At 40.9% G+C, this 27,109-nt stretch overlaps 2 protein-coding genes, 1 long non-coding RNA gene and 1 other non-coding gene across 4 annotated transcripts; 1 reads left to right on the forward strand and 3 right to left on the reverse strand.

The window, feature by feature from the left end:
- Positions 1-882: 882 nt before the first annotated feature.
- On the reverse strand, positions 883-3,702 carry nabp1a (nucleic acid binding protein 1a). The gene is made up of 6 exons (XM_004081410.5): positions 3,254-3,702; positions 2,961-3,099; positions 2,805-2,876; positions 2,627-2,711; positions 2,191-2,260; positions 883-1,847 (listed from the first exon to the last, which is right to left on the reverse strand). Exons 1-6 carry the CDS (start codon positions 3,345-3,347, stop codon positions 1,648-1,650), a joined length of 660 nt encoding a protein of 219 aa, XP_004081458.1. The 5' UTR covers positions 3,348-3,702; the 3' UTR covers positions 883-1,647.
- Positions 3,703-4,429: 727 nt separating this feature from the next.
- trnas-cga (transfer RNA serine (anticodon CGA)) lies at positions 4,430-4,511 on the reverse strand. Its single transcript has one exon. It is a non-coding gene; the product is annotated as a tRNA-Ser (tRNA).
- LOC144988604 (uncharacterized) lies at positions 4,486-9,925 on the forward strand. Its single transcript, XR_013652531.1, has 4 exons — positions 4,486-4,582; positions 4,670-4,724; positions 9,678-9,719; positions 9,792-9,925. It is a non-coding gene; the product is annotated as an uncharacterized LOC144988604 (long non-coding RNA).
- On the reverse strand, positions 8,557-25,166 carry cavin2a (caveolae associated protein 2a). Its single transcript, XM_004081412.5, has 2 exons — positions 24,482-25,166; positions 8,557-12,394 (listed from the first exon to the last, which is right to left on the reverse strand). Exons 1-2 carry the CDS (start codon positions 25,034-25,036, stop codon positions 11,456-11,458), a joined length of 1,494 nt encoding a protein of 497 aa, XP_004081460.1. The 5' UTR covers positions 25,037-25,166; the 3' UTR covers positions 8,557-11,455.
- Positions 25,167-27,109: the final 1,943 nt, after the last annotated feature.

Consider the following 27,109-nt stretch of genomic DNA (forward strand, 5'->3'; position numbering starts at 1 on the left):
TGGTTCCAACATGGAAGCATCTGCATGGCAAAAAGTGGCAACAGATGTTGCTTCATGCCGCTGGAACAGGAAGTAAGGCGTTTTCTATGGATGACATCACACTGGCTCTGTCCAGGTCTCTTATACGGTCGTTGGCGGACACACACACACACGAAGTTGGTGAAAAGACAAAGGCAGCTCTCTATATGCTGTACATACATCTGCAAACACATACGTCTGCTGGATATTGAACATTTTTCAGAAAGTCAAAGCAGCAATTAGTTGTTACGAGTAAAATACGCCTCCAATTCACTTCCTCAAACTCTTGTCAAAGAAATTGGTTTTTTTCTTCACATCAATACAATTAAAATCATAAGTACTTATTTAAAATGTAATAGTAACAATAAACCTGTACTGTGGAAAGGAAAACTGTTATGAAAGCTGGGCTGGATTGAAAAAAGTGTAATGTTCACTGGTGATCCTCGTTTTGTATGATGTAACAAAAGAACTGAAATAAAATGAATTAAATTGAGATAAATTCATTTGTGTTTTTTTTTTTTTTAGGTAAGGGGACTGTTGTAAAACCAGTGAGAATGTTAAAGTGTTCTTATAGTAGCTTGAGATTTTCTTTGAAAACTACCTTTTTTTTAGAAAGTTATAAACACTTTGGCTCTTGATGTTTTTAATGAAAATCCTTCTTTCTGTTCCTTTATGCTCTGCAGGAAAACATTCTGTGAATCAACAGTAAAAATGGGGCAACTCTAAGCTGTCTGTACGTCTAGGATGGTGCTTGGTGCAACAAAGGATGTGAAGAAACATGGGTTTTGACGTTGTATGCAATGTGTTGCTTCCACTTTAAGCACTTCTTGATACTGTTTCAGGCCTAAACAATAGGAAAAAAAATGCTTTCATTCTTTTACTGACACGGTGAGACGTTCGATATGCAATGGTTTCTCTGTACACTTTCCAGAAAAGCAAAAGAATTTCATTTTCCGGACACTAGATGGAGCCGAAGAGTTTAAAAAAAAAAAGTAACAGCAACTTCCAGCTGCTTCTGACCTTCTGTAGTTGAACTTTAATTTGGTTGAGTTTAACAGTAAATGTGATGATTCTAGCTCAGAAAAGTCTTTAGATCAGGTTTTAACAGAAAACTTATCGACAACTTTCTGTACAAGGCAGTGGAACAAACATGACAATCTCTGACATTAAGAGCTGATCTGAGACGACCAAATTGGTTAAAATGAAATGATTAAAAACAACCAACATCTTTGAACAGTTTGGTTAAGAGCAGGAAGACGCCTCACATCTCCTCCTGGGGCGTTGGATCTCAAAAACTCCACTTAAGGCATTTACCACTTCAAAATGAAAACTAAAAAGGAGAAACTAACGGGTCGCCACGTTTCAGCATAAATTAAGAGAAGAAAGTGCATCGAGTGTTCAAGTAGGGCGTGAAGTTTAACAGAAAGGGGGTGGGGGTGTCGGGTTTGGCTTCTCGAGAAGTGTACTTGCACTCCAAAGGACTAATGACACGTCTGACCACAGTTTTGAGTAAAAAAACAACAATAACAATGTAAAAGTTGATCATCCATGTTGATCCAGGCTGTGGTCAAGAGCCAGCCAAACTGGAGCAGAGATCCTGGAGCCCCACCCTGTCACACCCTCCCGCTTTCATCTTTTGGCGCGGCGTGGGTCCCTGCCGTTGCTAATGGTAACTGAGGACTTTGTGGCCGGCGGCGGTCCGGCGGCGTTAACGGGAGGCGCGCCGTTGCCAGGTGACCGGCCGTTGGGTCGTCCGATGACCCCAAACGTGGAGTCGCGTGGTGTGCCGGGTGGGGGGTTGTTGGCAAATGGTGGCAAGGCACCGTTACCTGAAAGTTGACAGGTGAGGACAAACCATCATCAGATCCAAAATAAGAACGTGATGCAGGCAGAAACGTCTGCAAGAATGAATGGTTCAGACAGTAGTGTGTCGATGTTTACGAAGCATTTCTAATGTTCTGTTTGACCCGAATGCTAATCTTAAAGACCCACCCTGATGAAAACGGTGTTTTTTGAGTTTTTAAACTAAATGCTCTTGTGACATTTTTCTGATGACATAAAAAAAGTGAATTTAGCTCAAAATGCTTTTCAATTTCTTTATTCAAAACATTGTTACATCGCTTAAATGTTTACATCACATTAATCCTATATTCTAAATATAAAAATACTGACCTGGTGGAGCAGGTGTACCTGAGTTCTGATTCGGGGGAGAGTTTCCTCGCTGGTTCTGGTCCGGCTTACCCTACGAGGACAAATAATTATCAATTACTTAGGAAAGAACAAACAAATAATATTTGAACAACCATCAGTTGATCTCCTATTTCTAAGACAGCAGTGGAATTCTAATTCCTCCTTTGGTTACCCGTCATACCGTTTGACCACGTAGATGTGGATTCCATGGAGAAGTATTCGACTTCAAAGATTGAATTAGTGTTCCCATGCTACATCACAATTAACCGTTTTTGTTGTGTTGTTACAGCACAGTGTGTCCTGCTGCGTCCTGATTGGCTAATTTACCAATAAATGTGTATGTATATCTATATATGTATATATGTATTTTAGCTGGAATAAACCAAATCTAAACATGGATTCCCATCAGACTACTTACAGACTTGTTCTGCTGGTTTGCTTGGGCTAGGACCTCTGGATTTGGTTCGCTAAAGTTGGGCACTTCTGAATACACCATACAAAATCTGAGGACACAGATTATACGTTATATGAAGGTAAACACTTAGAAACAGGATCATGTTGTGCATGAACATGTAAAAACATGAATTGCTACTCACTCTCCAATCTTCTGGAGGTCTCCTCCTCTTCCAGTGTACAGAGTCAAGCAGCCTTTCCATATAGATGCATAACTAACAGAGATATTGTATATCAGCACTGCTACGTCGACACCACAACAGTTGTGTTACGTGACAACAAAGACAAGGATGTCCTACCCTCTGGTGAGCTTGATGATGTCTCCTGGTTGAATTAGACTACCGAGTTCGTCCCAAACTGAGATTGCTATGCTGCCACTCTTGTCCGCCACTTTGCACGAGCGGACTTCGTGGCCGTCTTTCGTTTTCGTCACGCGCCCTAATGAAAACACACCGAACCGTTAGTGGGATTGGTTAAGAGTTGTTGGCGTGAGAAGCAGCCAACAGCGTCCACATATGGACAAACACTGACGTTACACCCGGGGGGCGGGGGGGAGGCTGATTTAGCCTCACAATAATCTGCGTCGACTTACCTATCTCCAAAACGATGAACACGATATTCAAATTTTTCGACCCGGGTTTCACATCCTTTAGCAAAAACAAGGCCTCGTTAGTAGGGGCCGCCATTATTCTAAAGAAAAATAAATCAATAAACCAAACGAATAAGGGCGGATTCGCTTCGCCTTCTTGTCACTTTAGCGCTGTCTGTCTCCTACTCCAATGTGGGACGCTACTAGGCTAGCGCATGCCCCCCTAGACCAATTAGCCTGTTAGCCAAATGCTAACTGAGCCCTATTCAACAAACCGTATGTAAATATAAGCGTTCTCCGCAATCACCGTTGTTTCTACACATACAGTGTAACACTTTGACGGCAATGTGAATTTTGGCTTAGATGTTATGATTCCCGACAGTAAGGGGAAAGGAGAAAAATCATGCTAGTTCCTTCTTTGACGTAGTACTTAGCTATAGCGTTTGCTAACTGATAGTGAACTGCCGGTCGCTTTTATTGAGTGTGGCCGCTACCATTACTCTGTAGGGGGGTGGGTTAAAAGTGTTTACTTCGTGCTCTTGCGCAAGAAAGACAAATTAAAACTAGTAAAGTCACTTCAAACCGTTATTTAAGTGTTCGGCATTTATAGCAGCGAGAAAGGTGTGTGATTACGATTATTTTACGGCATAAATAGGTTGGTTTGCTCCACAGTGCTGTTGTTCCCAAGGACCGCGAGATTATAGAACCTTAGCAAGGGTTGGTACGGATGCATTGCGAATACTGAACAAACTTAATATTTGTATGAATTTTTGTGTATATTGGTTTAGTTCGCAAGGCTTTCAGCTTTGATAATAATAATTAAATGGCTGACTTTTCACTTATCAAATACTCATCAGAACAGCAAGAATATACTAATTCATACCAATAAAAACGCTGGAATATCCGTGCACCAATCTTCTCTCCCTGCTTTGTGACTTGAGCAGGGTAACACTGGAGGAATAAGCCTACCCTTCCCACTTGGACATTTCACCAATCGAGAGCAGAGGCACGCGTAGACAGAGAAATTTTGTTCAAAAGGGCAATTTAGAGTTACCGATCAATCAAGTCTGTGTGCTTTTGTGTCCCAGGAAGACGAACGCACGGGTTATCAAAATTCCAAAGAAACCAAATCTTTTTATCTAGTGCTGTTGATACTTATGAAAATGTTAAAGAAAAGAACGTCACGAACAGGATTCGAACCTGTGCGGGGAAACCCCATTGGATTTCGAGTCCAACGCCTTAACCTCTCGGCCACCGTGACGAGTTACATCTAAACCTTCGCGGATGAACAATTTAACCCATACAGATAAATCTTACTTGTGTTGGCAAACTGTGAGGCGGTTTTCGAAACATTTCAATGTTAGATGTAAATAAATATAATAATAATAAACGTTGTTGCACATTTTCTATTTTTTTTAGGTAGTTGGTGAATCCTACAGGGGGAGACAAAGACCGCAACCAAGACGACGTGACGGTCTGTTTAACGTCATTTCAAGTTTGATTTTTTACCGTTTAAGCAAACATATATATTATTGGAGCTTTTCTAACGTTTCTTTCATATTTATTGCCCATTAAATTATATTTAAATACATTTTTAGATAACAACAATAAAGTCAAATGATGAAACTGAATTTACAAAGGTAATATTATGGCACCGTCCCGCCATCTTAACGGGGCGCCGCTACCTTGCTTAACCAATTGCCGTCGTCATCTTTGAATTTGTTCATTGGTCATAACTTAAAATGTAGGATGAATAAGAAGCTTATGCTTTGTTTATGTTTACGTCGCTTGTGGGAGTCGATACTTCATCACCCTTCCACTAAACACGAACATCCCTAAATTTTCTGAAGTTAAGAATCTCTTGTGACGGGTTTCAATGCGCATGCTCAACTGTGATCATGTTGATAATGGTTCAAACCCCAAGGTTTTGTTACGACGCTGAAGTTGGCTTCTTATTCACACCTTAAAGGAACATTCCACTGCATTTTTTACACTAAGACCAAGGGCCTGTTGCACAAAAGTAGGATAAGGGATTAAGCCAGGATATCTTGGTGATACTGGCTCAATTGATCCCCAATCCGGTTGCACTAAAGCTGGATAGGGGGCAGGAGGATATGTTATGGTATAAGTTACCATGGAGATTTATTCTGTGGAGCTAGCCTGCTCCAGACCAGGCTAAATTCCATCTCTAACGTCAGTCAGCAGTCGCCACAAATGGAAACCAATAGTTATTTCACTGCTCACTATACATTGTTATCACATATAACTAGACCCACTGTCATTATTTAAACGTTTGTGATCATTAATTTCAATCATTTTGGATAAATAATGAGTTTTACATGATGTTGCTATCATTAGATAATTTACAGTTTCCCATAGACTATAAGGCTATATGTAAAATGATAGAATATTAGGGCCACAGAGGGGAAAAAAAGACAAGTCATAATATTGTAACCAGTTGTTTTAAAGGAGGAAAGTTGTTAAAATGACAGATGTGGGGCATTTCGTGAAATTTTACCTCAGTATGGTTTCATAAACGAAGACATGCTGATGTGCCAGAATATGAAGTATCACATTTTCATAACTATCAAAACTGTAAAAAGAATATGTTGCTTTTCTGCAGAAAGAACCAGCCTCATAAATTTATGACTTTTTCCTTTTTCCTCAGTGGGGCCCTAATACTCTGTCATACAAAATAATACACATTCCATTAAAATATGAAAACACAATGTGTAACATTATGTTCCTTTATTGAATAAGGATAAAACAAAGCAGGTAAACCACACTTAAAAACGTTCACTTTGAATGAACATAAAAAACTTATGGAAATGATTTCCACATGATTAGACAGCGTTACTTGAACAAAAATGAATCATATTGGTCCTACTTAATGTACTTAGGCTCAAACTAATAAATTTAAGTTGATTCAATCTAAATACTGCAGTTGGACCCAACTTTAAATTAATATTGTTGCTCACTCTCAAAGGATAAAAGTTGATCCAACTTAATTGAATCACTTCAATTGGTCACACCTCATTAAATTAAGTTTATTCAACTTAAATTTTGTATGACTACCTAACACAATTTATGTTGATATTACTTAATTTTTTGCTTTAATTTTAATTATACATCTGACAATGATAAGGTTTTCCAAAGTTTCAACCAATGGGTCTTTTAATTTTCACATCAAAGACATTAAGTACGCAGTAATGTCCCACATGACAAGACAGGCGCTCAAGTAACGCGAATTCTGTTTTAAGTTACATGAACAGTTTACCGCACAAGGGGTTTGGTCATCATCCTCTCCCACACTCTAACTCATGGTGCAGAAAAGAAATAAAACATATCAGTTTAAATCACTAGTTAAAACAGAATAAAACAGCTAGACAATAAAACCCATGGACAAAAACTCACACTTAGACCCCAATCTGCCCAGATAGACAAAGAAAATGGAATCCCACAATTCCTTGCGATTACTAATGCATCCAATTTAATGGTATTATCCTACTTTTGTGCAACAGGCCCCTGGACTTGTCAAACCAGGAGAAAATAAATATTTGTTGTTTGAAACTTCTGTTGCCTCCTGTCTTGTGAATCCGTGTCGTCTGCCTAATACCACTAACCCCACAACAATGGAGCCCAAAAAATATATATACTGTATATCATTTTAAATCTATCAACTACAGAAAATCATCCTATTTGTAATGTTCACAAATCAGATAAAGGTTCTGAATAGAAAGCCAACTTCAGCGCCGTGGTTGAGTTTACTGAATGGCTGGGTGATATAGTGTGTGTAAAATGCAAAGTATTCTGTAGGATAAAGTCTATTTTTAAAATAATGTTTAAAAAAAGAGATAAACTACCAAAAGATTGGCATGGAAAAACTGATTTTTTGTGTTCCGTGTTAAAATTTGGGTATGATTTCAATATAGATTCATTTTAAAACAGACGCTGTCCTGGTAAATATTGCCGAACAAGTACCAGTAAAATTCTCATTAACCAAATCCAGTTTTATTTCCTATTCCAATTTAACTATATTTAATTTAAAATTTGACACTAAAGACCCTCTCCATTAAAAATTGTGTTTCTGGTGTCTTAATCATGTTCCAGTGGCATTTTTCTCACAATGTGAAGGACATATATAAAGGAAATTAAGCTTTTATTTATTTTATTTTTATTAATTTTTTTCTCGCATTATTCATTGAAAACAGGTGAAACTGTGAATCAGGAGCAGACCAAAAAATGCTGTTGGTAAAAGCCTGTTGCAGTGATGTCTACAGTCAGCAGGCAGCAAACCTCCTGAACAGCACCATTCCGATGGCAAACAGATCCATTAACGTCTTTGTTTTATTCCTCCCATATGGCATGTGGCTTAAAACTGTGTGGCTTGATAGATCCAATGTTGCTCACAATTTTTGTTGCACCAATAATGTTAGGTTGGGGTTATGAGGGGCTGTAAGGTAGCAGGAGAGAGTGAGAACCAATGGATGATGGGAAATGAGGACAGGCTTGCGCCATGACAAGGCAGACGCAAATTTCTAATGAACTTCTGTCGCTCTGCAGCAACTATGTCACAGAAAACTACAGTTTTTTTGTTTTGTTTTAATTTAGACTAAAACAACAAAGTCATATCCTTAACCCTTGTACTATCCTAGGCACTTTAACGTTGGGAGTTGGGTCATCTAGACCCACTAGACATGCGCTGAACCTTTTTTCTTCAATGATTTGTGATCTTCACTGGTGTCCATGGATTACATGAAATCTTTCCACCTTTATCCACCTTTGTTATGGTGGGGAGAACACGTCAATGTAAGGGTGGGGTCATCTGGACCCCATAGGATAGCACAAGGGTTACAGAATAGATCAAAAGATGATCGGACTGGGACTTCTGTAATTACAGAACCAAACCAGAGTGGATGTTTTTGGTAAATTTACATTTACAGAATGTTTTAGTTTGGTAAAACTGGCTTTATTGACAAATTTAACAACAAATACCACATTCATTAAAAAAAAATTACTGTTTAAAACACAGAGGAAAATCTCAGAAAGTAGAAATATAAAAGACAAAAGTGACAAGAAGCTATTGATAGTTGAACATCCTGGCCACTCCTTTCAAAGGGATAATTCCCTGTTAGGTGTAAACTGGAATGGCGTACGGAGGAACCAGTTTAATTTTAGCTTTTCTTTGGTAGTATAGGAGGGAGTGGCATCACAAACGGTTTTCAAAATCAAAAAAAGGAAAAAGTATCTCTTTGAAACACGAGATCTATGTACCAGCAGCAACAGACTGATGACAGAAGACAATGTTTAGTCTCATAAAAGTTTTATTTATAGAAGTAAAACTACAAGTCTGATAAAGAAATGCTCACAGGGTGGAATTATGTGTCCAGAACTAGAACATTTTCAAACACTCAAGTGGCAGGAAATCTGCTGATGGGAAAATGTCTTTGGTTCACGGGTAGGGGGGGGGGGGCTAAATGAACGGCAAAAGGTAAAAATAAGGATGGGGTTTATAACAATAATCCTTCTGGACAAGGCACAAGTTACATGTTGATAGGGAGATTATCATATAATCACAATTTTATGAAGAAATTGGAAATATGAAAATCTAATTTTTACAGGATGTTAAATATACATTTATAGACAGAACTAAAGCCAATTTAAACATTATATAGAAAAGAACAGACTAAATTATTGAACAATGAAGCCCAGTGCTCAATCCCAATTATGAGACGCTGCTGATAGAAGAATTACAGGTCACAGAAAAGTATTAAAAGTATCTTTATGCATGTATTTATTTGAAAATATTCAGACAAAAAAGAAAAAACATCTATAAAGTTTTAAAGTTAAAGTTCAAATACTTTTTCATTAAAAAAAATAATTTGAGTTGATTAACCTATTTAAGTAATTATTGCATTTTTACTTACTTTGTTAATGTTGTAAACAGTTAATGTAAAAAAAAAAAATTTAGCAAAATGATTTATTCCCTATTTGCTATATTCTTGTCCATTTTTACACCAGTTCTCCCCATAACAGTTTTAACCAGAATGTATTGACAGAAATAAAAATACATTTTAAACATTGTAATTCTTGTACAAAAACACCCAATGCAATAGCTGTAAACCCCACTAAATGCTATTGTCAAGGAAAAGTTGAACAAATGTGTGTTCGAGCACAAAGTACAAGAGCTGCTCTGTGTTTTATTTATGGTAAATGAGATGGGGGGGTCTATATTTTAAATGTTCAAATATGTGTATAAATATTTCTATTTTCTATCTCATAACAATCTGGAAAACAAATCGCAACTTTAAAACTGCACTAAATTGAACACAGATGGAGGATTTCTAAGCTGAGTACAATTTCCCAACAACGTTTTTCAGCTATTGGCTTCCGTGTTTCTTAAAAATGTCTCATTTTCCACTGACAGATGCATGAGACTCTCCCAACTTCATCATCTCACGTGTAAAAGGTACACGCCTTATCATTAGCTAACATTAACATCTTTTCCTTCAATTCTCATTACAATTCTTTCCTTTTGCAGTAGAGCAGAACACCCGTGGTGGATCGGATCCAGTCCAACTGCGGGACAAACATGAACAGAGCATGTGTGTGTCTGAACTGGGTTCACTGCTTCTGATCTGCAAACCAAATCATTTTACTTGTTTTCATTCACAGCAATGCAAATTCAAAGATATTTTTTTTTTAAATATAGTATAAAATTTGTACTTGAGACAATTTGTATCTGTTGTTGCCAACATTTAAAAAAAAATACAGTTTTGTGATGGAGCAAAAGTGGGGGGGGGAATAGTGCTTTTAATGGTGTAACTTCAGGTGACTGTTTGCTAATCATTTCAAACATCCTGTATATTTTGTGTAAACTGTATTGGATGGAAGGAATTCATCAAAGAAAAACAAAAATCAGATGTGTTTGACTTTTATTCATCACCAAAGACATAGGTGTGCAATCACGCAAACCAGATAATGGCAGTGTACGAGCAAGTCTGCATTTAAGCATGCACTACAGCAAGGGGGGGGGGGGCTCAGTAATATTTCTACTTAGTAAAATTGTACTTTTATTCCTTTTAAGTCCAAGAATATGAAACAGAGTGAACATTTAAACTTGAAATTCATAGATTTTTCTTCTACAAATCAAATGTTTGCTATGAAGAAACTGTAGTGAAACAATTCACAGATCTAATCTTTAAAGAAGGCATTTGCATCCATTTAAAATATCAGAGCAAAGTTACTATATTTACATCCTTAGGGAGTAGCAGAGTAACAATAATTCTTGCACCCAAGCATGAAAGGAAATTTGACAAAAGACAAATATGGCTGAAAAGGTGCCATGATCTTAAATCATGATCAAACTTTGTTCTATATTTGTGATTTGATTTACTTCATTTACGTTACTGATTGAAGATTGTCAACAACAACACATTTCTTTTCTATTCAGACATTCTACACAGTCATTTTACGATTGGAAAGCAATTATATGATAATGTGCCAAGCAGAATAAATGGTGTCACTGGGAAAGACAGAAAAGCAAGCCTGTACCCAAACTTCACAATACTTAATATATTTAGCATAAAAACAAGAAATTGAAGAAAAGGCAGTCAACTTTCTCAATCCACTATTTAAAAAAGCACCCCACGCCTGCTCACTGAAATAAAACAAAACAAACTCATTCCAAGTCTTGAACAACCTGGCAACCCAGTGCTAAGACAGGTTATCGGTTGCACTCCTGTTGACAGAGATTTACCGTTTTCCACTAAAAGAAAAAGAACAAAAAGGTTGCATGTCAATGTAGCACAGAGAGGCGAGCAGATGCAGACACACACAGCAGGAGCAGGATGGTTGGACCAGTGCCTTGGAGATGTGGACCTACCAGCTGAACTGTGGGTATTCTTCTTTGAGGGCCTAACGAAAACATTTAGGGAAATACGCTAGATCTGCTTTTTTTGTTTTCTTGAAGAGACGCGGAGTCATTTCTAGTTGCTGGTATAATTCCTGGCAAGGTTTTTGCTGGTAATCAAAGAAAACGTGGCGGCAAATGTTCAGGGAGGGAATATCAGTGAAAGTCTGGAGTATGTTTCCATCTGAAGCAAAGGAAAAGCTCTCAAGAGTGTCGGTGTAGGCAATTAAGACCTACTGGGCCTTCTGTAATTACAGAACCAAAGCAGAATAGATGTTTTAAGGAAATTACAGTTAAGACACTTGCTCCACAGCAACTGCCCCAGTGGCAACCGGAGCGACGGTTGTGTCATTGACGCCTATCTCATTGGCGGTTGTCTCGTTTGCGGTTGTCTCATTCTCTGTTGTCTTGTTCGGGGTAGTTTCATCTCCACTTTCTTGTTTCTCCACATCCTTCTCTTCCTCCTCTTCATCTTCATCATCTTCCATCTGTTCTGGAACCGCCAGGCCGGCCACACGCTCGCCGTTCAGCTCACACTCCACGCTCGGTGCTTTTCCATTGATTGACACCTCTACTTTCACACTCTCTTTTGCGGTGGGGCTGAGTGCCTCCTGAATCTGCCCTGCAGCATCCTCCAGGGTCTGAACCTTTGCCAGGGAGTTCTCACCATCTAGGCCTCCGAGAACAGGAATTTCGACGTGAGCATCCTTCTCAGGCGAGACATTTTCTGGCGTGGTGGCCTCCCCAGCTCGGACTTTCTTCACTGTGAACGTCATGGGAGCCACCTTAAAGGACGAGCTCTTCGAGGTTGGGCTCTTCGGATGGTTAGGGGTTAAGCTCTTCTTGATTTTCTCCCGCTTCTCTGGTGGTACAATCTTGGTAGAGATCTTGGCCATCTTCTTCTCAAGGCTTTCACGGGTGAAGGCCTTCTTGAGACTATCGACCTTCTTCAGACTGTTGCGCTTGAACCTGTCAGCCCTTCTTTCAAACTGGATGGGAGCAACCCCCATAGCGTCGCCCTCCAGCATCTCATCATCTTCCCGATGGATTACTGAAAGGTCTTCATCTGAGGACAGGCTAATGGTCTGCAGAGCCTCATCTTGGGTGCGGAGGGGATCCACAGAGCCTGCTACAGATGGGGCGGGTTGAATGGACTCTGTATCGTACAGGCTTGGCAGCGGGGTCCTGGGGGAATCCTTGACCACCACACTGGTTGGGATCTCATTGTCATCCTATTAAAAACAGAAAAATAGGAAAGTGTATCACAATGAGGTAGTAATAAGACTGGAGGTGTTTTAGTGAAATAAGAAACAATATAAACTGTTGCATAACTAAAATTTGGGACCACATCATTTATTATTCTGGTTTGGAAAAAGAAAATGTCTCCAAAGTACCTTGATTTTTACATTTCTCCCAAATGTATTTGTATAAACTGCAATAAAAAACACAGTTGTCCTCATCAACATGGTCAAAGACGTTTTAAAACCACCAGTATGTAGTCTCAGGGCTGAAAGGGTTAACAGACTCTGGCATTCAGGCTTGATCTGCCTGTTGGGAGGACCAAAGAAACCAGTCCCTGCATGCCTGTCAGAGTTTCTTCTTAGGCCATTTGAGGAATTTTGCTGTTTCGTTGCAGGAGTCAATCGTTCCGGTGGGTTTGTTTCTCCCACCCACCTGTTGAATCTATATGTAATTAAGTATTGGGCAGCATTAATAGAGTCCGGTGGAGAGCAATGACTCCAACAGGAAGGGTTTCATTAAGTTCCAGAACCTTGTTTATCCACACCCATGGCCATTCAACTCTGTCCATAAAATGCAACTACATACATGCAGGAATGACCTAAAAGGTTTCTTAATTGGTGATTCAGGGCTTAGAGCTCCCAACTCCAATGTTCCAATTATTTTTCCAACTAACAGATTTTTACAACTAGATGCAGATCTAGTGGTGGATATGCACAGCTACATGTCTGAAATCTGAGCTTTTGAGTTGATTTATGGTAGCAAGTGTGAGATATATTCTTTTGAGTGGGGATCTTTGTACCAGGACTTGCTGGCTCAGTCGGAGGTTGTTGCCCTTGCTGGGGCGGCTGGAGTTTAACATTGTAGCCTCACGGCAGTGAAGTTAAACTCCGTTGCTGTCCCGGCCTGGGTGGGCACTGTGGCGATGTTCCTACGGCCCAGCTGCTCCTGGTATGAATAGATTCCCAAATAGTGTTTCCTCAGAGCAGAGCAAAGCCGTAAGTTCCTTTTAGAAGTTACTTGTATAGGTATTCGTTGTGTGTGGTTGTCATGGGACATATGTGTTAATGGAGGGGAGTGGGAAGGGTGGGTTGGGTTTTAATTGTAATATTGTATGATTTTAAATGTAAAGCGCTTCAAGTTGCGCAAGGCATTGGAGCGCTTTTTATAAATACATTTTGATTTGATTTGTGAAGATTTCTTTTAATTACAAATGGTTGGCGCTTCTGCAAATTAAGGGGTCTTCACTCATACATCACTAGTACCGACTGGTCAAATAAATAATTGCGGCTTGAGCACAGCTGGAATTATTATACACAGTCTCTCATATATCGGAACAAAGCTGTGAAAGAAAAAGCCTGGAGAAAGATTCAATAGATTTGCACCGCTTCACCAAATCTACACCAAGCTTCTGTCAACTGTAGGTACATAACGCGGGACACATGGACGGTGTGTACGAAGCAAATTTCTAATGAACTTCCGCCGCTCTCGAAAAACCATGTCCTACCAAAAAGACACTTTTTTTTAAATTTTGGCTAAAAGCAGCATAATCATAGTTAAAAGACCACTGGGAACACTTTGAAAATAGCTCAAAAGATGATCGAAGTAGGGCTTTATGGTGAAAACATCGGAAGCTTTAGACTCCTACAAAACAACTTTGTTCTTGCCAAACTTCAGTACTTATTTGCATTTGCACACAAAGTTGACATGCATCAAAATATGACAATTTCAGGAATGCATGGCAGCTATTGAGATGCCATAAAGCAAAAAGATGACTTGAGTTGCTGAGGGACTATAAAAGGAGTCTCTCATTCTAAGGAAATAATTAAATATTGGAAATAAACGATGAGTGATCACACAAACAAGATAATCCAGATTGTTTATGGCTGGTTGTTGGTCATATGAGGTAAAAGGTTTGCAAAACAGCTTTCAGACACCTGATATCTTCTCTCCTAAACCCAAACATGCAGCTGTGGTTAAACGTTCAAAGCATGTCTGGTATCTGCCAGGTAAAAGGAATAAATCTGTCTGTGTTTTGCTATGGGCACAACATCAACGGTGAGAACAAGGAGATAGAAAATAAATAATAAATGCAGCTTATTTGAGTTAGAAAGGTAAATGCAAGTTTCTTTATTGAGGTTCTTTGCTACATTTTCTTTATTACATTGTCAAAACACACAAAGGCATCTTACGATAAGGAAGAACTCGCCGGTAACTGTTGTTTTTCTGCCGTTTCCTCTTTTGTTTCACTTAAACTTTTATTTAAAAGCACTTCAAGCATAGAAATAAGTTTTACAACTAAGATAGAGCATATTCTATCCAACGTTGATACATTTTTGGGTGTAAACCATGATATAAACAATATCTAATTACACCATTTTTAAATAACCATTACCTAAAACCTTACCTATCTGCAAAAATTAGTGCTATCTTCTGACAGGAACGTCAAATTTACTTTGATATTTCATATGGAGCCGAAAGTAATATGGACAATCGGATAGTTTTTAAACAACTGAGAGGACAAAAACTGAAACTTGATCAGTCCTGGTCAGATAAACATAATCTTGAAAACATAAAATTCAAAATTTGACAACCTTCTGTACCTTAAACCTTTCTGCTTTCTTGTAATTAGTACAATTCCCTAATGTAGGATTAACAGAGATCTCTAAAAACTCCTTTTTTAATCCCAGTTTGAGTTGTCTCAGATGTTACAGACAGAGCATGCTCAGTTGGTTTAGATTTTAGCCGGACCCGCCTGCTCCAGTCTGGGCACGTTGCACACCCACTGAGTTTGTTCAAACCGGTTTTGCACACCGTGTGCCGAGTGTGAAGTATGTGTGGGAGGCGGCAAGGCGAACACAAACTCAGGAGAACGCAGGAGAGTCATCCAGACTGACTGCAGAATGCTTGTTATGATAATGCTCTTTTATTAGTTAATGCAGGTCAAAAAGTTGTAACAGTGCGTGAAATTTGGAGCGAAACCTGCTTTAAATGAGAGCAGTATGAGTACTTATTTGCATGATGGAACTTTAATACCCATTTTGATTAAAAAAAATGTGTTTTTGGTGTTTTTTAAATATTAGGAAATTTAACATTTCTGAGTATTTCTTTCTTTAAATCATTGTGAATCAATAGCAGACGAAACATATGCAGTTTGAAAGAGATTCCATTTGTGACATAGACAATACCATGGGTGCATTACAAACCCCTTGCTCCGCCTGCTCCATTTGACACGTCCACTAGACCAGATGCATGGAAGTTGACTTATTCTTAAATATTTTTATCTGTCTATTTTTATTAATATTTGTGTTTTTGAAAAAAGTTAGATTTTATCATGTTCAACAAAAGTTTATCATGTTTGACCTGTTATCCAGCATGTTCTGGATTTTGGCCCCCTGAGCAACCAAGTTTGACACCCCTGCTTTAAAGCAAAGCTTTTTTAACTTTTGGAAGAAATATGCACACTCTTGACCTGAGTCTGAGTGAACGTGATTTAACTTATTATTGTTACAGTGTTCATTTGAACTGTATTTTAGTTGTAATTTATTGTTTTGACCGTATATTTTTACTGTGATCATGCTTTTCGGCCCAGGTCTCCCTTTTTATAAAAAGATCTTCTCTGAATGGGACTTCCTGGTGAAATAAAGGTTAAATAAAAACAATCAGAGCTGGCTTTTGCCTCAAAACTGTAAAGTTGGATTACTCCAATATTGCTTGCAATTTTTTGATACACCACTAAGGTTAGGCTGGGGGTGTGACAGGCTGTAGCGGGAGAGAGAGTACACAAATGGATAATGGGAAGTGGTGGTGGGGTAGCGCTGCCCCAATGGTCCTGCCCCTTAGGTGAATTTCTAATGAACTTCTGCCGCTCTGCAGAAACTAAAAGAAAAAAAACGACAGTTTTTTTATATTTTCTCCAAAAAGCGACAATAATTATCAAAATATGATCAGAGAGGGTCTTTAATGCAGTTTTTTTTACTGGAAACTTTTTTATGTAATCAAATTTTCAATGCGCCTTGTGTGAGTTTATGAACACAATAGTTTCTGATGTCCCCTGTTTAGCCCTGTTCAGACTTAGCATGCAAGATCAAAGCAAATGTGTGTCTGTGTGTGTGAGTGTGTTTGCATGTGCCTCTCTATGTGGCACTGTTCTCTTGGGAACCTTGTTAATTAACAAACCCCTCAAGCAAAGACTCATTACCCACTAAGAATGTGATACAGTACGTGTGCGTTTCTGCGAGGCAACACTGTAGACCGCCACGCCGAACACTCACTGTTGTTTAAAGAGAGAAACCGTTTCAAAGAACGAGACAAAAGCAAATACACTGTGGGAAGGCCGGGAAGGCTAAAATAATTTACTCTGACAGCGAATTTACTGTACGACAAAGGGCACGTACGTCAAAACTAACTTACTTATGTAACGCCGGTCAAAATCTCATTGAGCAGAAGCCTGGAAAAAGTCTCCTCTAATTGCAAACCCTGCAAGGTGTTAGTAAGCTAGAGCTTATGTAAGCCGGTTCTCTTAAGCCTTTTGTTGGGTTCAAACGGATCACAGCACGGCACACAAACGGCTAAAGTGTAAAAGAGCTAAGATCAGCTCGTGTTACTCGGATAATGACTCTACGTGCAAGGCTAAACCGCTTCCAATGCTTTTGTTAGCTTAGCTTTGTTCCACTTTGAATGGGTGGGTGTGTGCAGACTTTTGCCTGATGTTGGTGTCCCAGTTGACCTCATCTGCAGTGTGCATTTAGAGCAAAGAAATAACCTTTAGCATCATGTTCCACCCTAAGAGGAATTTACAGTAAGATATAGTGTACTCAAGATTAAATTACTGCAACTGTACTTTAGATGACATTAGCATGATTGTGTCACTGTTTAGCAGCCACTATTGGCTAGTCCCCTAATGGTGCTTTTAGCTATAAAATACTACAAACAAAGATCGTGTCTTCTTTCACGCCAACACGGGAGTTTTCTGCAAAGCCCAGAAGCCGTGTTTGTGTTTCCGCTAACAATCGTTTCAGTTGGTTCTTCAGAAAATGAATTGAGGTTTCCTTAATCCTACCTGTTTGGCTGGTGGAAGCGGACAGATACAGTGGCCCTTTGAACCTGTTTGTCTTGTTTGCAGCCTGTTCCAGTTGTACCATGTTGCAGCTTTTAAGGGAATCATCAAATCAATAAATGTGATCATTTTTAGCTTTTTATGATAAAGTTTCCATGACGCCAAACCATGCTTGTAAGGCGATGAGGATGAAATGGAGCAAGGAGTGTTTATCTTAGTGCTGTAAAAAAACCTGCACATCATTAAAGGTAGTGAAGGAGGCCATAAACGGAAAACAGGGTTCTATAGATGATTGAAAAGGTTTTAGGAGCAACTTACAAAATAAGTACAATTTTTTCCACATTTTCATGGTCACAAATCTGTAATAACCATTGATTCCATCTGTGTTTTGCTTTAATAAAGACAGTAAATATGGGTTTTCATAAGCAGAATTGGTTCAATAAAATCCCAACTATATAAGGGAGTAATGCAAACGCCACTATGGGCACACATTTGGCAGATTTGCTGTCCTAACCCTAAATAACCATTTGTACCATATTTGATACATGGATTTCTGAGACCCCTAACTAATTGGCATAAGTAAAACATTTCTTAAAAAGCCATTGTTTATGACTTGGTCCATGTTTTCTGCCCTGTAGTTCATCATCATTCCACTAGGGGTAGTAGAAGAACTTTTCCTGCTTATTTTGAAATGACTGATTCCGTGAAACTTCAAAAACACTTTTGGCGGGAAAAAGTTTAGCTAATTTTCTGAAGTTTATGGTAAGAATTATTCATCTATTGTTAAAATTTCTTTAAACTGACTACTTGCAGTATTGAAAAAATGCTAAATTTGTTGATGATTATTTCTTTACAAAACAGTGTTTGAAGTGGCACCACGTCCACTTCAAAAACAATAGATTGCGTCCTTTTTTTTTTTCCTGTTTGCATGTTTTGGCTTTATTTGGTTCCATAGTTTACTTGCACCAAACTTGCTGTATGGCACCACACCCCTCTCCACCCCAACTACAGTACATGAGCCATCTGTGTGCACAGGAAGGAAAGAGGAAAGGATGGAAAGGAAATAGTGCAGTGATAGCAAAAACTATGATACAGCATTGGAAAAGCTCTACATGTTGGATTTGGGCTTCGACTAACGCGTCAACATTCCTGTGTGACATCATGCCTCGTGGTCTGGTGCCTGCAGAACGTTGCACTGCAAACTTCTTTTGGTCTCCCACCCCTTCCATTTTTGCCACACCAAAAGGAAAGCACTGGCTGTTTACTGGCTCTGTGGGCTTACGCAGTCACACAGTACAATGACCAATTGAGGAGCGATGTCATACTGACAAGCTGGTTGAGTGGCAACAGCTGTAATCTAGAGAGGCCACCACCGTTCCTGCTGACATTAATGATCGGTTTGGACAGCTTAAGGAAGCTCCTTGCAGGGCAGCAGGTCAGACACTTCAGATGATGATAGGCTACACCTTGTGAGTCATATGCTCTAATTAATTGCCTAGTGACATGATACCCAACCAAACACCTGGCCCTGCTGAAATATTGCCTGTCATTTTCTCTAAATGACAGACAAAGCTACGTACACGCCTGGCGTATGTGACACGTTCAAGAAGGCACTAAACGGGTCTCTGAATGCACCTTTAGCATTTGGTGTTCACACAGGTCTGTCACAACCCGATACTAGAGCATGTACTCACAGTTGGAAGAGGCTTGGTGCCGAAATGCCAAAGCGGTGCAAATTTCACAACTCTTGCTCCAGGCTTTTTCTTTTACAGCTCTATTACGATATGTAAAAGCATGGTGTCAATCATTAAATTGCACTCCCATAATCAATTTTCAAACGGTTCCCACTACCGTGCTTTGAAAAGGACATCCTCTATTTGTCACTACCCAATCCGAATCTATAATTGGTCAAAGTTAACTTTCACCACGTGTTCAATTGACACGTGTTTTGTACGTAGAGTCTGAAAATGAACTAAAAACTTGCGTAGCGATGCGTGAACACAAGAGTTTTGGACTCAGTTGCTCAAAACGTGCCTCTGCGCGCGTTTACATGGACTTTTCATTAGAAGCAGTGGCTAGACCGTGCTTTTTTGAGCCCAATTCGAATTTAGTATAACATTCTACTTTTGATGCACGCCACAATGGCTAAGAAACGTCTCTGGTACAACCTTGGTTTAGATGATGCTTGAGCTCATTACCCTCTGTCCAAATGTCCCCAGATCCCCTCTCTACAGCTGCAGCACAATCCCATTCAGGGAGCTATTGTTTGATAAGGCTTGTGCAGAGATACCACGAGCATTTCTGATAAGTCTGTTTACAGTAGGGACAATGTTTACCCCACATTCAGGCTGGAGGGCATACGCCTCCACGGCAGAGCAAGGAAATCATCATCTTATCTTACAACATGACTCAGAGTCCCGTTTCCTTAAGAGCTATTGAGGAAAAACAATGAAAACTGTTTCTCCACTAACTAAAACGAATGTGAGAGACTGTTAGGGAAAGGATTTCATAATTTTGAAAGGTCTACAGACATACTGACAGACCCATGAGCTCTGACACAACAGGCAGTGCTGTCTAGTTATTCAAATATAGGGCACACCCTAATGGTCTCACGAAACTTTAATATCTGTTACTAGCAGTTCCCAGACAAAGAAATGCACTTTATCTGGGGATATCCTGCAGGTACAAACACAGCTTTGATGGATCATTCCGATTACCTTGAACCCCCCCCCCAAAAAAATGATACAGAATGGTACAGTGAAAGAAAACTCTCCATTCCCAAACCCCACCGAAAGCTGAAAAGTATAAAGAAAAAGTATAATTATAATGTTAATATGAACACACTTGTCAGGTTGTGGTGAAATATTTAGTCCTAAATGAGTGGAGTCTTGGTTCCTCACTCTCCAACATTACTGATGCTTTTTCCTAAACTAGCAATTAGACGGAGGAATGTGCAGCTACAAACTTGCCTTTGCCTCTTGGGCCGAAACCACTGAGCAGACATGTTCAACCTGAACACAAAAGGGAAAAGCACCAGGTAATGCTGCAGTCTTGGTAATAATCCAGGGTAATCTCATAGCCTAAGTCACTCTTGGGTTGTTTTTATTATCAGCCCAACAAATGTGTGGCATTACTTTTTAGAAATAATCCCCATCCTCATCTTGTAGTTTTCTATCTTTATTTTAATTTCTTTAAACATGCAGCCCCGGAAGGCCAGGGAAGCCCATGACAGGCAAACCCCAAAGGAAAAAGAGAATGTGAACACAGGAAGAAACTCAAAGCACAAACAAACACCAGACTTGATTTGGAAAACTCAGATTTCAGGCCAAGCAGTCACTATGGACATTCGTCAACACTCATTGTAAATCTAAAAATCCCATATTAAAACCAAAAAACCGCAACAAACAGGAAAAAAAATGGCTTTTCTGAAGTATTTCGACATATATGCATGTTTACAGAGCATGAAGAGAACTGCAAAAGCCTCCTTCATCGTCCGCATTACCAGCTTCCTGCCCGGGGTTATAAGCTCTTGACACGTACACCTGCATGTTTGAACTCTCTGAGATAGCTAGCATTGCTTTTGGCTACATGCTGGTGTAATAGATCATCTGAAGAAGAAAAGCAGCAAACCTCTGCTCAAACCTAAGCTTGCCTTAACCTGCATGGATCTGATCCTACAGTGAAGATCAGTTACCTTCCATTTCCCTCCAGTTTTCTAGTTAGCTATGATCAGATGTTTTGGGTCAGGGGATCTTTTTGATCAAACATAGTAGTTGTATTAGTTAAAGACAGTAACAATTGTGTTATTGTGGCATTTTTCAAATGATCGAGGACATATATTAAGAAAATTAAGATTAAAAATAGCATTTTTGCATAATTCTTTGTTTAAATCATTGTGAATCAGGAGCAGATAGAAAAAGGCCATTGAAAAACTGATTATTTGTGACGTAGAAAACACGCTAGGCGGGCTGCAAGTTCCTAAGCAAAAGTGAGAGGAAGGGGGCGGGGTTTCTCTGCGACAAAAGTCCCGCCCACAACTCAGAGGTGAAATTTGAAGAACTCCTGCTGTTCTGCAGAAACTTTGGGCTAAAAGTGAAACAATCTTACTCAAAAGACCACTGGGAACGCTATGGAAACAGATCAAAAGATTATCAGGGTGGGACGTGAATGAGTATTATGTAGAGCACTCCAAGAGCTGGAACTTGTTATGGTATCTAAAACTTTTTAAAAAACATTTTAAACACTCTCCAGGTAGCTTGCAGCCCCTAACATCCCCAACCTAACATTAGCAATGCAACAAAAACGGTGAGCAATGTTGCAGCTATCCAGCCGTACAGTTCTGAGCCAGATGCCAACATCAGAGTGAGTCTTAAAACTTATTTCTCCACCAAGGCTAAAGTTTAAATGTATGCGAGCAATTTACAACTTCCTATCCAACAATCGCTGCATCTAAAAAAAAGAACATAGACTGTAGCATCTATGACTGATGTTTCCTGTGCCTCCCTCAGTTGTTGGATAAGGAAGAGAGGGTCAAGTTCGAGCTGGATTTTCAACCCCAACATCATTAACCAATCAATAGATTGAGGAAGTTTGCTTCACATTCAGAGCTTGAGACTCAACTTTTTGAAGCTGACGTTAAGTCGGAACTATTGTCAGCTGAAGTTGCACCAAAGCTCTGATAGCAACGAAAACTGGAAAGTGGTGAGGCCGGCAGTCTTCTGCAGTGAGTATGAGGCGGACGTCCGTTGACAGATGGAGTGGCAGTTCCAAAATAGACTGTAGAAACGAATGGTTGAGCCGAAGCTAAGCTCCTACCAAAGCACAAAAACAAGTTTGCAGTCAGTGTTTACTTTGGCTGCAGAGACTGCAGAGTGTTTCTGTTTTCTCAAAGTGATATGTATGTACCTTGATAGTGTGAGAGCCTGATAGGGTGAGACTTGTGCTCCTTTTTGCCCTACCAACATTACACAGAACTCAACTCCTATCAGGAGTCAAACATCTGACAGTTCTCCATTCTCGAAAGGTAATTTTCCGCTTTTCACTTGCTCGTTGTGAAATTCCGCTGCGAAGCAATGGGGATGGCAGCCTGTGATGAATGCTAAAGCTAATTGCTTCAGTGGCAGGAAATGAAATTACGGCCGTGCATCAGGTGGAACGCTGCCGTGATGCAGATAAGATAAACGATAAGATCCTCACGGCTCCTTAAACTCAGATTATGAGCTTTTGAATACATCTGCATAACTAATAGTGGATGGAAAAATGAGAAGCTTTTTCGGGGTTTTGCTGCAAACCTCCCGATCGTTTGTTTTGCAGTTGAATCTTTACGTGGCTGTGTGTTTCGGAGTGTGCGCTGGCCCAAAAAGAAAAGAGGGGCCAAATGGAGACAGGAAAAGCGCAAAAAAACAAACAAACAAGGCCCAAAGCAGCAGTAATTAAGCCCTCATTAGTCCTTGTTATGCACAGAAGTGCAGCCAAGCGGCAGACGTGGCCGTCAAGTCTGACCGAACATGGCCAGAGCCTGGAGCAGCGCGGACACTCGCAGGGCCCTTTTGGGTTTTCCACCTCAGTTGTCAAATACAGGAAAATGGCTGTTTTAGATCAATTTGGTTGTGCGGGGACAGGGGAAAAAAAGGGCCCCTCTGGCTGATGGCTAAAGGGTTTTGCTTTATGGCTGCACACCTAATGGGAGTTATCCCAGGTCAGCATGAGCGCGTGCTTTCATGAGAGTTTACAGGGAACCGCAACAGGTGGCTCAGCCGGAGATGGGCCACCTGTTGCTGGAGTTTGTTTGCCAGACGAAAACAGCAAGAGGAGCTAAAACTGCAGCAAAAGTAGCAAAAACGGCAAAGAGGGCTCCACTCAGGCAGAAAATAATGGACACAGGAAAGAGTCAATAGAGGCGCAGAAGAGAGGGCTACACTTGGTTCTTTTATTACCCCCCTCCCTCAGGCACAGCAGCTCTCATTTACTAAGTCTGTAACTCCATCCACCTCCCTTCATGCACCAATCCACACCCATACCTACCCTTACTCCACCTGTTTGCCAATGCTTCAGGATCAAACCAGATGAACTTTAGTCTTTTATTCTGAAATCCTGCCTTGGAGTTAATGCTTTAGTTTATTAGAATTATCATGTAGCTTCTTTCTGGGAGCACTAAGGTGATTAAAATAATTTAACAAATGTGGCGTCCCCCCGCCCACACACTGAACCAGCTCGTTCAGGCTAAAAGTGTTGGCACCGGCCGAATTCAAACAACAACACCTTCAAGACCTGGAAAACCAGATAAGGTAAGAAGTCACTTGGCTTATGTCAACAGTCCCACCCCCTTCCCATACCTGGGCACACAAGACACACCCACAGACGGCTTGCAGCACACATGAACAAGAGGACAACTATAAAAAAGAAAAATCTACGTCACTTAGAAAGACTTCAATACATAAACGTGTCTTTTATTAGACACAAAATTGAGGAATACTGCAAGTTTGGACATAATTTTATCAGAAAAGATGAGGGTTCATGGGAGGAGGGGCCTCTTCCCCCTATTTTTATTATTTACTCTCCCAGGAGTGAGACAGTAGTGAGGAAATCCACCCGAAAGCCTTCTTCTGTCTGACTGAATTATAACTGTGGGGTGTAAACGGATCTGGTAAGAGTCAGTACCCCCCCCCCCCCCCCCCCCCCCTCCGCGCACACACACACACACACACACACACACCCTATTATCCTCTGTAGCAATTCCCTGACACACCCTTCAACTCTATCTCTCTGCCTCCCTCCCCCTTTTATTCTGAAGGAGCTGAACATCTGAAATTCCACTTCAGGGGTAAAAAGTAGAAACAGTAGAATCAGGGGTAAAAAGTCTGTGTTCTCCCTTAAAGATCCACTTCTGCAGGCAAATACGAATGGAAATGAGTCATGCACTCATGCAAAAACTCAGTTTTTTTAATACTATTTAAACTTTTTGGAGTCTATAGACATGGCAGAAGTGAGCCGCACAGGACAGGTGTCCTTCCTTCCTCACCTGGGAGATGATGACTTTGAAGTGGTTCCTCTTCAGCAGGTGGCTGTGGTTGGCCTCCAGCTTCTTCACCTGGACGGCCTGTCTGTCCAGGCGCTCCTTGACCTCCTTCAGCCCCCCGCTCATCTTGCGGGAGCGCTCCAGCAGCTTGCTGACGCTGTTGGAGGTGGCTAGGTGCGCCTTGGACAGGCGCGTCACGTCACCCTGCACGCCGCGCACGGCGCTCTCCAGCTCGGCCTGCCGCTGCTCCATCCGCTGCTGGTTGTCCTGCACCGACTCCAGCATGGTCTTCAGCTTGTCGAGCAGCGCCACCACGGTGATGGCGCTCACCTGGCCGCCAGGTGAGGCCGGCGGCGCGCCCGTGGGGCTCTTCAAGCCCAGGCGGGTCAGGGTGCTGGTGGCGGACGGGGAGGATGGGGCGGAGGACGGGCTGAGGCTCGCGGAGATGATCTCCAGGTTTTCGGGCTGCTGCTGCCGCTGCTGCTGCTGCTGCTGCGGGAGGGCGTGGGTGCTGCCCGTGGAGCTGCCGGACTCGGCGTGGGACGCGTCTTCCTCCATGTCTCTCGCCTGGTGGAGCGGCTGTTCCCGCGGCAGGACTGACTGACGGCGGGCGTGGAACGTCGTCCTCTTTTGGCTCCACACACACGGTGAAAAAAAACACGCTGTGAACTTTTCAAAACACCTCCCCTGCAGGCGGGAGGGAGGGGCCACGTTGCTATGGAAACCGCACAGCCCCAGCCTTATTGACAGTACAGTATTGCTGGGTGGGTGCGCGCGCGCGTTCCTTCCTTGCGTTTCCATGTGACTGCCATCAATCCCTCTTTCCCAAAACAAAAGCATGTTTCACCCCCAAACCCTCCACAGAACTATAACGTGTCACTCTAAGTTTGAACGTTTCTGCCCCCTAGTTGCCCCATGAGTGCCCCTGCCCCAGCTCACTCCTGTTGTTGGAGCTCTGGGTCATGGCATAGGGCGGGGGGGGGGGGGGGGGGGGGGGGGGGGGCGGCCCGGCCGTGGAAATGGTAATGGAAATGTGAAAAGCGTGTGCCCCTGTTGTTCCTCCCCGGTCGCTCTCCGACCTTTGCTGTTTTGTCACAAACCTACAAATCTTTCACCAGCAAGCTCTTCTTTTTAGTTTTAAACTTTGCACATTTTCAAATTAAAGGCACATGTGGGGTTTGCAAGGAATGCGTGGGTGTGTCGCGGTTTACCATGGGTGAGTGTGTTTTGCATGATAGGAAGCGTAGGCTTGTCTGCAGAAAATGGATCCATCAGAGCTGCAACTTGGCTGTTTTTATTTATTTATTCAAGACACACCTTCCATTGATCCGGTACCAGCCTGCTTTTCCTCTACTGTCACTATCTGCTGACACTGATATGGGACTTTAGTTATTGTTGACAGTGCAGACCGGTTTGACTTAAGCGGGCGCTCCAAACCTGAGCGAGCTTAAGGTTGTCCACGGCAACCTATCATAAGCATGGACACATTGCTCCATGCTTTTATGGTCAGTTATTAGAAACGTTGTATTCGGTCACAATGGCTTACATGCAAATTAAGGCCACCTGACTGCCAAACTGTAGCATAAAAAACTTGGCAAACAGTCGAGGTACTAAAATGTTGGTGGTTGCTGGAGCCTCTCCCACGCCTCAAACACAAATCATGGTGTCTTTCATCATGCTGCTCCTCCCGGTTGACAATCGAGTATCTTCTGCCTTTGTCACACTAATGCACTCTCAGAGAAAGTTCATAGGAATCTTGGTTTCTACATGCTGGAAAAAAGCAGGTTTTCAGGCAGAAATCTCCACCCGAACAGCAGGCAGACTTTCAAATTTATGTTAAAGAAATTATTTACCTACTGTCTCAAATGTGATCCACACATTTCTAACATGGTGCAACTGTGTTATTAATAATTAACTATCAAAAATGTTGCATGCTTTCAATACAGCAGCAACTCATTAAAATAAATGCAATAACAATAGATGAGTTATTTCCTCCATAAAGTAAACTTTTCCCGCCAAAGTGTTTTTGTGTGTTTTTTTTGTTCCAAACGTTAAAGTGCTTCGAGTTGCGCAATGTATGAGAAGCGCTTTTTTTAAATAAATAAAGTTTGATTTGATTTGATTTCAAAGAAGCAGCCATTTTGAAATGAGCAGGAAAAGCCCTTCTACTGCCCCTAGTGGAATGATGATGAACTACAGAGCACAAACAAGTCATATGGGTATTTAGAGGCCCCCTATATGATGAGGTTTTTTTTTTAAATAAAAACGTCCCCAGTTGGTTCTTAACCAAAATCTCACAACCTAAATGTCTTAGAAACTTATAGTTCATGTTTATCTGAAGCCTCTGTTTCCAGCATCTTAGGTTAAGGAAAATTTAAATCATTTTATTGACATAATGCGTGTATCCAATATGATACGAATAGTTGTTGGGTTAAAAACACATGACTAGCTCAGTTGGATTTCTTCTTTGGGGGGTTTTCGTCCCCTCACAGGTCAAAGCTTATTTCCGGTTACATTACCCCCAAAGTGGGCAACTATTGAAAATGGCCAACTTTTTGATTTACTTTAGTTTTTGGTTCTTTTCTGACAGTGTTAGGGACAATAATTAGACTTATGTTATGTGATGAGACA

The sequence above is a fragment of the Oryzias latipes genome, chromosome 21, assembly GCF_053564925.1.
Source record: "Oryzias latipes strain Hd-rR chromosome 21, Olatipes_Hd-rR_3.1".
Lineage (NCBI taxonomy): Eukaryota > Metazoa > Chordata > Actinopteri > Beloniformes > Adrianichthyidae > Oryzias > Oryzias latipes.

What these genes read in the sequence shown, in the direction of transcription:
- nabp1a (XM_004081410.5), bottom strand. Translation starts at nt 3,347, where the DNA reads ATGGCGGCCCCTACTAACGAGGCCTTGTTTTTGCTAAAGGATGTGAAA. An exon ending in GTTCATCGTTTTGGAGATAG is followed by an intron (nt 3,100 to 3,253) that starts GTAAGTCGACGC and finishes TGTTTTCATTAG; the next exon opens with GGCGCGTGACGAAAACGAAA. An exon ending in CAAACCAGCAGAACAAGTCT is followed by an intron (nt 2,261 to 2,626) that starts GTAAGTAGTCTG and finishes TTGTCCTCGTAG; the next exon opens with GGTAAGCCGGACCAGAACCA.
- cavin2a (XM_004081412.5), bottom strand. Translation starts at nt 25,036, where the DNA reads ATGGAGGAAGACGCGTCCCACGCCGAGTCCGGCAGCTCCACGGGCAGC. An exon ending in TCAAAGTCATCATCTCCCAG is followed by an intron (nt 12,395 to 24,481) that starts GTGAGGAAGGAA and finishes TGTTTTTAATAG; the next exon opens with GATGACAATGAGATCCCAAC.